The sequence below is a fragment of the Colius striatus genome, chromosome 10, assembly GCF_028858725.1.
Source record: "Colius striatus isolate bColStr4 chromosome 10, bColStr4.1.hap1, whole genome shotgun sequence".
In the NCBI taxonomy this organism is placed as follows: Eukaryota; Metazoa; Chordata; class Aves; order Coliiformes; family Coliidae; genus Colius; species Colius striatus.
The window spans coordinates 7,440,240-7,450,975 of NC_084768.1; the positions used below are offsets into that span (position 1 = coordinate 7,440,240).

Sequence of the window (10,736 nt, forward strand, 5' to 3'; positions counted from 1 at the left end):
CAAGGTTAAATCTCCTTGAGGCACACATCGAGTTTCCCCATCCTTTCTCATCACCCACCAAGTACACCCAGGCCCTTGAGCAAAGACAATCCCATGCATGGGTTTGCCCTTTCCCATGGGAGCTGCAACCCATCCTGCCTTCCCCGGTAACTTCCCTGGGTGCACTCCAGGGACCTTATTTCCTCCAACAGTACGTAGGGGTTTTGTTTGGGCAGGACCAGGATGGCTAGTAGAACCTTTACTGTTAACCAGTCAAGTGTCTTCTGCTAAATTTATGTCCCGTTTCTTCCATGCCCCATTGCCCAGTGCTCTCAACACAGTCTAATCATCTACATCTTTTTCAAGGAAACTTCTCTGCACATGCAACTGTGAAATTGTGTTTATATATCCATTTGAGACCTGCTGAAAGCAGAGCCCCTCATGCCATCCCACCTCTCTTGGCCTTTGGAAAGAGCTGATTCCATCACCCTGTAGCCTCCTAGTTAAAATTTCTGTATGCTTATGAGAGAAAAAATGTGCATGCTGCTGCTGCAAAGGTCTCTGCTCAGATATTTCCATCACAAAGCAGAAATGTGGTGATGCAGGGAGCACATACGACCCTGAGCTCGAGCCTGCCTGAGGCTCCAGATAGGCCACGGCCACCTGGAAGTCCCAAATTGGTGCTAAGGCATGAACCCAGAGCTTGTACGACCAAGGCCAGCTGCCCCCACTGCCCAGGAACACCTCAGAAAACACAGCCCACGGCTGTTTGGAGTGCTACCAGCATTGGGATCTAGGGATTATATCCCCCATGGAAGAGCCAGTGTGGACTCAAGCATGCCCATGGCTCTGCAGCTGGCAGGCACCTTCCTGGGAGCTGCTGATAGCAGAAATTAAGTAATAAGCCTTTTAAAATGATGCATTTTGTCCAACTGATAGGGAGGAGGAGGGGAAAAGCGAAGAGCTGCAAGAGATGTGCTGGTTACAGTGTGCAGGCTGTGACCCTCCCGCCCTCCCCACTGCGTCCTGCACGTTGGTGAGTGTCAGGCATCCGTGGCCCATCATTTCAAGGGCAGGTGTCTGTGGCGGGCTGAGGCCGGGCTCAGTGGCGCGGCAGCGCGCGGATCTGGAAGGGCTTGGGGCAGCGCGTGAGGCTGAGCGTGAAGGCGAAGCTCAGCTCGTTGCCCGCCGGTGCCTGGAAGGTGAACTTCTGTAGGAGAGCTGTGAAGAAGATGAAGAGCTCGGTCCTGGCCAGCTGCTCTCCAGGACAAGCCCGCTTGCCTGAAAAAAGGAGCAAACAAACCCCCATAACCCGACATTCCTGAGCATCAACCCCGTCTCAGCGCCGCTCGCGCGCAGTGCCTTGCACACACTGCTGGAGCTTTTCTTCCTTGAAAGGTTAGGTGGCAATGTTCACCCACACATTTTGCAGAAACCTTCCCTGTAGTTTGCTGCTGAGCAAACAGTGGTGGCTGCTGGGATAGAAGAAGAAGGGAAACTTGGGGAAAAAAGAAACCCACCATCTATACAATTTAAGCAAGGGGGAAAAACAGTGGGGTTTTTTCATCCTATGTTAACAAATTGATTCCCCTCCTGGCCTGAGCAGTCAGTATTAACTGCCACTGGTGTTTTCACTGTGGGGATGGTTTGAAAGCTGGGCAAGGAGCCATAACCCTTACTCTGGAAGGAGCGTGTTGGGTTAAGAGAAGAAAAAAAGAGCATTGCAGAAAAAGCACCACCCCTCTCCCCATCCCTCACCCTACCTGCAGAGAAGGGCAGGAAAGCCTCCCGCCTCCTGTACTGGCCGTTTTCCAGGAAGTGTTCCGGATTAAAGGTGTCTGGAGTCTCCCACACGTTCCTGTCGAACATCAGGGAAGTCAGGCTGGTCATCAGGGTTGTGCCCTGTGAGGTGGGGAGAAAGTGGGTGACTGGTGACACAGCTGAGCAGGCACCTTGTCAGACGGGTGTATTCTTAGCTCACCACGTAAGCTCTTTTTTTTATAAAGGGTAAAATGGTTTTTGGTGTTTTTTCCTATGCTGTGTAATCAAATGAAGGGGGGAGCTACAGGGTTGTTCACTTCAGTGCACCTGGATGTACCACCACGGTGGTGATCCACACCTTGTGCTCGAGTCACTGGTGATGTTGCTACAAACCAACTTTGAGCTGGAACCTGATGCAATTAAACCAAGTAATTTGCAATCGACCCACTTAATTTTGCAATTGAAAAGAAACAACAAAGCACCGGATCTGGTTTACCACAGAATGATAGGGGTTGGAGGGGACCTTCAGAGATCGTCTAGTCCAACCCCACATCCTCCATCAGAAAGAGAAAAACATTCTAATCAGTGTAGAGGAAAACTCCCAGATTTTTTTATCTTTCCTTTTCCTTGATGCAACCAGTTGGACACGTGGAAGGGACCATATGCCTACCCCTCGTGTTTGCTTTCCTAATTGCAGAGCAGTGTGTGTGCACCAACACTTGCTACCTGGCTTTTCTCAAGTGCTACTTTGAATAGAAGCATAGAATCATAGAATCATAAAATGGTAGGGTTGGAAGGGACCTCTAGAGATCATCTAGTCCAACCCCCATGCAGAAGCAGGTCAACCTAGATTAGGTCACATAGGAACATAGGAATAGATGATCTTTAACAATCCCAAACTACTTTTGCTCTGTTCCTGTTCCCATGATACATGAAGGACACTCTATAAAATTTAAGGGATAAATCTTTTAAAACTGAAAATGATGACCAACACTGTAGGATTTAATGATTCTGCTCCAGAGGGAGGTGAGACCCGTAAGAGCCCTGCAGCGTTGGTCAGGATGGCTTGTGTTTTCTCTGTGACTCTGATGTCTCCAGCAGATGCTGCCAGTTGGTTCCCCTCCAGGTGAGATTTGAGACTTGGGTCATGGAGCCCCTGCTCTGGTAGGATGAGGGAAAGGCTGATGGTCACCATGTACTTTGGGCAGGTGGAAGCCAGCCAGGGTGGTGTCGCTGGTGGACATCCTGGGCACCCCCAGGGGCACAACGTTGCCCATCCGCAGGACCTCGCTCAGCACCGCACTGGTGTAGGGCATGTTCTCCTTGTCGGCCATCATGGGCTGCCGGGACTGGCCCATCACTGAGTCGATTTCCAGCTGCACTTTCTCTACAAAAAGCCAAAAATACAAAAATATCTGTGTTCAAAAGCTTCCCAGTAAGAAACCTGAGGCACAGGCAAGTCCATCGTATGACAGAGCTCTCTAGAACTACCTGAAAAGAAGTAATAGCCAGGTCGGGATCAGTGTATTCTCCCAAGTAATGAGTGGCCTCAAGTTGCACCAGGGGAGGTTGAGATTGGAGCTGAGACAGAGCTTTTTTCCCTGAGAGGGTCGTCAGCCCCTGTGCCAGGCTGCCCAGGGAGGTGGGGGTGTCCCCAGCCCTGAAGGGATCCCAAAGCCGTGGAACTGAGGTGCTGAAGGCCATGGGTGGGCTTGGCAGGGTGATGGGAGGGCTGGGACTTGATCTTAAGGTCTTTTCCAGCCAAAACTATTCAGTGATTCTATGACTCCATTTTCCAAGTTCCACTTACTGAGTTTTGAGGGAAACAAAGGGCTCGTCAGTGTCCCTACCCTGAATGTGGGGGTTCGCAGCCATGTAGAGCAGAGCCCAGCGGATGGCGGTCGCTGACGTCTCGGTGCCGGTCAAGAAGAGATCCAGGGTGGAGCACAGCAGGTTTTCCTCATGGAAACATGAGCTGGTGTCACCTTTATACTTGGGGGGAAGAAAACAATGACAGCTCTTCTTCAGGAGGGATGCTTTCAAAAACCCAACCCAAAACCAACTGCACACGACTCACGTCCTGCTGCTGGTTTATTATCCACCACCTTGGAGACTTGGACGTTTCTACTGCTTCCTGTCATTGAATTTCATGCCCTACAGACTGCTTGGAAAGACTCCCTGTTTGCTGTAGTGGCTCTTGAAAGCAGGTAGCAGTTTGAAATGTGAGGTTTCAGCACGGCAAACCCAGGCCTGCGAGCACGCCCAGGAGAGCGAACACGTTAGCTGAGAGTCCTCCTACGCCGTGTGGCAGAGTGAAACGTGAAGAAGGCAAAATGTAAATACTTTCAAATGAAAAAAAAAGAGTAAAAACTGTGTGTTTGCAAAGTGATCAGGCTCCTGCTGTTGCTTAAAAAAGCTTGACATGGAAGAGATAGGGAAGGGAAGGCAACACAGCGGGCATGAGCTCCTCTGACAAAACAGCCTGGAGTCTTGTCTGCTTATTTTATGAGTTCAGCTTTAATTGGCCTTAACTACCTCTCTCTTACCTTTTCTATTTCCTTCAGGTAACAGTCAATATAATCTCCTGCCTCAGACTGGTCCAAATCCTCCTTATGCTTTGCTATCATTCCTTTCACAAAATATCGAAGCTTCTCCCAGTGCCTGAAGATTTTCCTAAAGGGTCCTGGCATCCATCTCATGACCACAGGAAAAGCATTATACAGCTGGTGAGAAATCAAGCAGAGCAAAAGAGTATTTCTTGAGTTAAAAAAGAGCAGGCTTCAGAGTTGAGATGATAGTACAATTTATTAGCTCCCCTTTCTGCCAGGAAAAAAATAGCAACTTTGCTACAAAGGCCAATCTAGTTACAGAGATGTAAACAAGCACAAACAAGATAGGACTTGTCCAGATGTTTTCTGCTGATAAAGTTCTCTAATATTGGGTGGCCAAAGCTGTTGTTGAGTGTAAGGTGGCCGCTGGAGCCAGAAATCAGCGTGGATGCAGAGGAGCCCCATAGTGCTGGCATCCTTGGAGGGGACAGAGATCAGCTCTGACCAATGGTGTATGGCCACACAGAAGCTATGTCCCCAAACCCACCCATTTTGGTTATAAACCTGGACTCTCAGACAGGTTTGTCATAAATAAGAGAAACTGGTTGTGAAAGGGATGGGGGAAATGATGATGATTTTCAGAGAATGCAACTAATTAGCTCTTCTTTTTATGGAAACAGCTGTTTTGAAGGTTTTTTCCACTGCCCCTTGGTTATGTCAGGCATAAGACTGGGTTTAAAATCCTGTAGTGTTTTTTTTCTCCACATGCCTTAAGAATTTTAACTTGTTTCCTTGCTTTCCTGATGGGTTATGTGTATAAACTCGGTCTAATGCAAAACAATACTCCTGGCCATTTCCCTTATAACATGGCTCACTTTCCACAGGCAAAAGCACATTAGAAGCTCTGTGTTCTGGGCACTTACATGCACCTGAAAGCACAAAAGCACCCGACAGGCTTTACCTGACCCCAGAAGCTTCCGATGAGCAGCAGCGTCTCAGCCAAGGAGTGCAGCAATTCCTGGAAACGGTTGTCATGGTACTCAAAGCGGTTCCCAAAAGTTATGGAACAGATGATGTTCGAAACAGCTCCGTTAATTTTGTAATGAGGGTCAAATGGTTGTCCTGGAGGAAACAAAATGAAAGACAGCTTGTTGTTCCGGTTTGTTTGGATTTTTTTTCCCTTTTAAATCTCAGTCAAAACTCTGCCAGGTCAGGCATTGTGATGTTGGGGTAAGATCTCATCTACTTTTCACCCATGGTGGTGCTAAGCCTTCACCTCATGTCCTGGGGTCCCCCCCAACTCCCATCACTCCCAGCATCCAGCTGGAGGTTGGGTTTTGTGTGCCATGATGTCTTTTCTCCAAGGACATTCCCTCCTGTCTCCAGGTGAGCATACACCTGCTGAAACAGGGTTTGAGCTGTTTTCCAGGGAAAACAACCAGGACATGCTGTGCTGTGGCTGTTGGGGTTTAGGGGCTCCAACATGGTTTGGGTGCCAATTTTGAACACTGGGAGAGGGAGTCTTAAAGCTCAGTACAGAGCAGGAAGCTCAGGACTAACCATGCTGCAACAATGCCATTGCGCTGGCCTTTAACTGTCCACCACAAAGAAACCAAGTGAGGTGGAGGAGATGGGGGGGAGAGGGAGAGGGTTGCAGGTCCCTGCACCCTCCTGTAAAATCCAGCAGTAGCCCATAAGGCCCATAGATGTGATGCACATCAGTTCCTACGAGAGCAAAGTGTGGTGTGATGTTTGTCAAGTCTGCATTCCCTGGGAGAGCTATCAAGGAGACATCATCATCTCTTAGGGAACCTTTTAGGCAGCCTGGAGAGCTACTTGCCATGAAAATGAGACACTAGTATCAGTAAAGAATCCAGCCCAGCCGTGAGCTGCTGTCAGTATGCTGGGGAGCATCGCTTTGAAATGCAAGGCACTCTGCACAGGACTGTTGATCTCTCCACTCTTCAAGAAAGTAATTAAAGCAGGCTGGTGCTCAGATATTAGAGTGATGGACATGATCACTATTTGTCATTACTAATGGGAAGAAAGGCCCAAAGCAGCAGCTTAATTCGTTTATTGATTAGGACTGTAAAGGACTATAATCAATTGGCAACATGAAATATTTGGCCTGTTCAGTGCAACAGCAATTAAATTGGAGCAAGTTCAGTATATAATTTCACAATTCCTATTTAGATCTTTCTTGTTTACTATATATAGCTCCATAGAATTTGCTAAACCCCATCTGCTGCTATTTAAAGCTGAAGTGCAACAGCACCCATGTACCAACATACAAATTATACTTACTAATATCCCTCTGGCAGTTTGTAAAAGCTGGACCATAAAAGAGCAAGGCACAGGCTTCATCTGTGCACAATACAAAAGGAAAGCCTGACTAAACAAGTTTTAAAATACTTTGCAAAACCAAGGACAAGCAGAGGTTAACTAAGCCTCTGAGTGGATGTGCCTGACAGCAGGAGAGCTGCATTTCCTCCTCCTCAGAATACAGGAGAGACTCTCTCAGCCATAGAAATGTGCATGTTTTCATAAACATCTAGTGTGTATTTGTTAATATTAATGTGGGATAACTAAAATAATAGGCTTGAGGTCTAAAATAAGCAAAAAAAGGCACAGCCTGGAAGTGTAAGAGAGAGATTTGAGCTGTTGAAGAGCTGTTCTTCATGCTGGGAGCTTTGTCTGAGAAAGAGCTTAACTTCTGACTGGAAGCTTTGGGTACAGTGTGGTACTTTCCCCACTCACCTTTCTCCTCCTCAATTGTCTCCACCAGGTACCGACTCTCCTCTTGCACTTTTTCCTCAAAACTTACAGAAATGCTTTTCAGTGTTGCCAAAACAAACTTTCTCTGCTGCCTCCATATGTGCCCATTTGATGATATCAGCCCTGTAGGCACAAAAACCAAGTGAACAAACCTCACTCTGGGTCACATATGAGTGATGGGATTCAGAAATGGCTCTTCACCTCCACCAAAAATCCCCAAGTCAAAGCAAACGAACCCCACAAGACATAGAAAAAAGCTATGGCTTTGCCTGGGAATTAAAATTCAAGAGTAATTGGCTTATGCTAAAGATCTAGCTGTATGGATTTGCTTTAATCTGCTACTTTGTCACTTTGCGTGGGAAAGAAAGGTGTAAGCCAAAATACTATAAGTACTATCACGCTGTTGGCAGAGTTGCAGGCAGGAGCACACCATATCCCATCTCTGCAGCTATATGCAACCAGGGGAGAAAAAGTAAAGGAGAAATTAAAAGCAGGGGGAAAACTCTTGCAGTATATCAATCTTTGGACAGCTTGCCTTTTTTTTTTCTTCTTTCAAGACCTGGACTTTTTTCCCCATCATCATCCCTAAATCAAAGACATACACCTGTGAGACTATCAAACTGAATTCAGTTCTCACTTCCCCTGTGCAAACCTCTGTGGGGGCAGTTAGCAAGGGGTGGATCCAGTCTCTTTGTTTCACTGTAATTTTTGTCCTTGCAAACAAATGAAACCTTTGTATGCAAATCCTGGTCGTTGTGCTTACCAAAGCCTCTAAAGATTTCTTGGAGGAGTGGAATGTTTGGTCGATCTGAAAATATTTCAGCCTGGTGGACAAGAGCTTCTCTCACCATCTGGTACCCGTTGACTACCACAAACGTCAGACTTCCAAACTGCACGCTGAAGATATTGCCGTACCGAGCAGTGAGCTGAAAGAGAGTTCATAGCCCTCTGAGAGCAAGAAGGTGGAGATTTTTCAAAACACACCTGAACAGGACCTCAAGCAACAGAATCTAACTTTAAATTTAGCCCTGCTTGGAGCAAAAGGACTTCAGAAAAATCCCAAACCAAGTCCAGAGATCCCATCCAATCTAAACTATTCCCTGAAGGCTGGAAGTGGCATGAAACATGCTCAAGAGCTGTATCATAGAATCATAGAACCATAGAATGGTAGGGTTGGAAGGGACCTTTATAGATGATCTAGTCCAACTTCCCTGCAGAAGCAGGGTCACCTAGATCAGGTTGCATAGGAACATGTCCAGGTGGGTCTTGAAGACCCCCAAGGAAGGAGCCTCCACAACCCCTCTGGGCAGCCTGTGCCAGGGCTCCCTCACTGAAACACTGAAAGAGTTTTTTCTTACATTTAAGTGGAACTTTTTGTGTTCCAGCTTCATCCCATCACCCCTTGTCCTGTTACTATCTACTATAGAAAAAAGGGATGTCCCAACCTCCTGACACCCACCCTTTAGATATTTGTAAATGTTAATAAGATCCCCCCTCAGTCTCCTCTTCCCCAGACTAAACAGCCCCAGTTCCCGCAGCCTTTCCTCGTATGAAAGATGTAGTAGTGTGGGAAAGATGTAGTGTGGGAGAGATGGTTTGCTTGTATTTGTTAGCAGCTGTGGCATGGGTTTCACCAGGCAGTTGCATCAGTTTCACCTGTAACAAGGGTATTATTTTACAGGTAGTGGGCACCTGCTCCATCCCTCTTCCGCACAGGAAGGGTTTGAGGGATCAAGGCACCTCCTGTGTCACTATGGCCAGGCTCTTGCTGCTGAGGGAAAAGCACAAATAATCCCATTTATCAACTTGGTGTCTAAAGTAGTGTGGTGTTTTGTTCCCATTTAGAAAGCAGCTCCAACTGCTAATGGCTAGAAACCTAATTTTAAGCCTGAATGCATTTATGGCCAAATTATAATCATTTTCCTTGCAGGGACTTTGGTAGCATTAGTGTGTCCTGTGTAGCATCCAGCTCAATGTATAAGAGCAAAGGGTGATCATGACATCTCTCAAGCCCCACTCTGCCAAGAAACTCAGGCCATTCTCTTCTTAGTATGGCTCTACATGGTCACCCTGAACTGCTGTGGTGACTTATGGAAGCAGTCTAGGGCCAAATGAGTGTCTCAGTCATCATATGTGTACTAATTAGTTCAATTAATTTTATTAATAATAATTGTATGTATTGAAAAAATATCCTGAGCACGCTGCCTCAGCCTTCCCCAAAGGTTTTCCTAGGGGACACTCATGCTAGTGGCCTGTGAAAATTCCAAGTAGACAGACTGGGATCAGTCTAAGTAAAAGCAAGAGATAAATAGTCACCACAAAAGATATTTGCAACCAGCAAGTCAGAATTCTTCTTTCTGCTTTTTCAGAGAAGCATACTTAGCCTGTATAAAGTACCTCTCTTTTGCTGGCCTTGGTGGGAGTCAAGCTCTGGAAACCTTTCCAGAGCAATTACTGCCTCTTTCTGTGACACAGAAGCAGCCACAGGTATGTTCAACTCAGGGTCTTGAGGTTTCGTTCAGATAAAATAGGGCAAATCATTGTCCTCTGAGCAATGACAATTTCCAGAGATGACCTCAAAAGTCCAAACAGTTCACTTCTCACTTAGCACTTGCCATGTGTCCCCTAGCCTGGCCCAGCCCCTCCAAATCCTTCCTTGGCTCCAGCTGAAAATGGTTACAGGGGAAGAAAGAGGAGGAACACACAAGTCTTCCTCTGTTACCGGATTCTCTCCCATCAGACCTTCCTACTCTCATGGAAGACGAAGTGATAGTAAGAGATAAAACCAGGAAAGGTCAGCTATCACCAGTGGTTATTGTATGGCTAGTCCTTCAGAAGGTGCCTTTGCTTCACAGGTTTGGTGACAAAAGTCGATGAAGAGGTAAAATATTGTTAGTAGGAGAACTGTCCATGGAGCTCTTACCTTCTGCAGTGCTAGATGGAGGGGCTGCTTAAAGTCCACAAAGGTTCCCACGAGAGGAAAGAGCTGTGGCCCTGGGGGGAAATTCCTGGGACGTCTCTTTTTTGCAAGGTCAATCGCCAAAAAGACCAGGACCAGAAGCACCAAGAGCATTCGACCATTGAGCTTCTCCAAGAGAGGAACCAAGTCGGGCCACAGCTGAAGCTCCATCTTGGCTGGTGATCTCACGGGTTTTCATCCCAGGAAGAGCCTTGATGTTGGTTTTACAATTGTTAGAACAAAAGAAGGTAAGACGCAGGTAGCTGACTGGGGACAGGACTTGCTGTGGGCAAGCTGCTCTCCCATGTACAGCTGCTGCCAGCCACCTGCTGAACAAGTAAGTTTAAACGCCAGGATCTCCAGAAACAACCCCAAAACATTTGGCCAAAGAAAATGAGTCTTGCAAACCTTTAGCTTTACATCTCTGCCAACTCCCTGATTTTCTTATGGAAGAATATTCCTCCCTTCTGTCCTTTACCCTGTCTGTCCTTTATACAGACACCCAGCTGGGATTATGAGCATTACAAACGTTTGGGGTTAGGGGAAAGCAGCTTACTTGGCTAATTACACATGGTGGGCATTGCATAATTTAAAAAAACCACTCAGGCACATGAGGTGATGGGCACCACACAAGTAGCTAAGGGTCTGATCCTGTTTAAGTGCTAAGCACCATCTGCAAAGGGCTGGATGCCTTCAATGCCCATCAAAGCCTG

General features: G+C 46.9%; 1 protein-coding gene across 1 annotated transcript; it reads right to left on the minus strand.

Moving 5' to 3' along the window:
* Positions 1-1,081: 1,081 nt before the first annotated feature.
* Positions 1,082-10,194, minus strand: LOC104561861 (cytochrome P450 2J2). The gene is made up of 9 exons (XM_062003401.1): positions 9,988-10,194; positions 7,828-7,990; positions 7,047-7,187; positions 5,251-5,411; positions 4,287-4,463; positions 3,591-3,732; positions 2,940-3,127; positions 1,743-1,881; positions 1,082-1,260 (listed from the first exon to the last, which is right to left on the minus strand). Exons 1-9 carry the CDS (start codon positions 10,192-10,194, stop codon positions 1,082-1,084), a joined length of 1,497 nt encoding a protein of 498 aa, XP_061859385.1.
* Between the last annotated feature and the right edge of the window lie 542 nt (positions 10,195-10,736).

Excerpts from the sequence above, each read along its gene's own strand:
- LOC104561861 (XM_062003401.1), bottom strand. The coding sequence starts at position 10,194 with ATGGAGCTTCAGCTGTGGCCCGACTTGGTTCCTCTCTTGGAGAAGCTC. Across the intron at positions 7,188-7,827 it reads AGAAATCTTTAGAGGCTTTG|GGCTGATATCATCAAATGGG; the intron begins GTAAGCACAACG and ends TTGTGCCTACAG. Across the intron at positions 1,882-2,939 it reads CTGGCTTCCACCTGCCCAAA|GGCACAACCCTGATGACCAG; the intron begins GTACATGGTGAC and ends CCCACCTCACAG.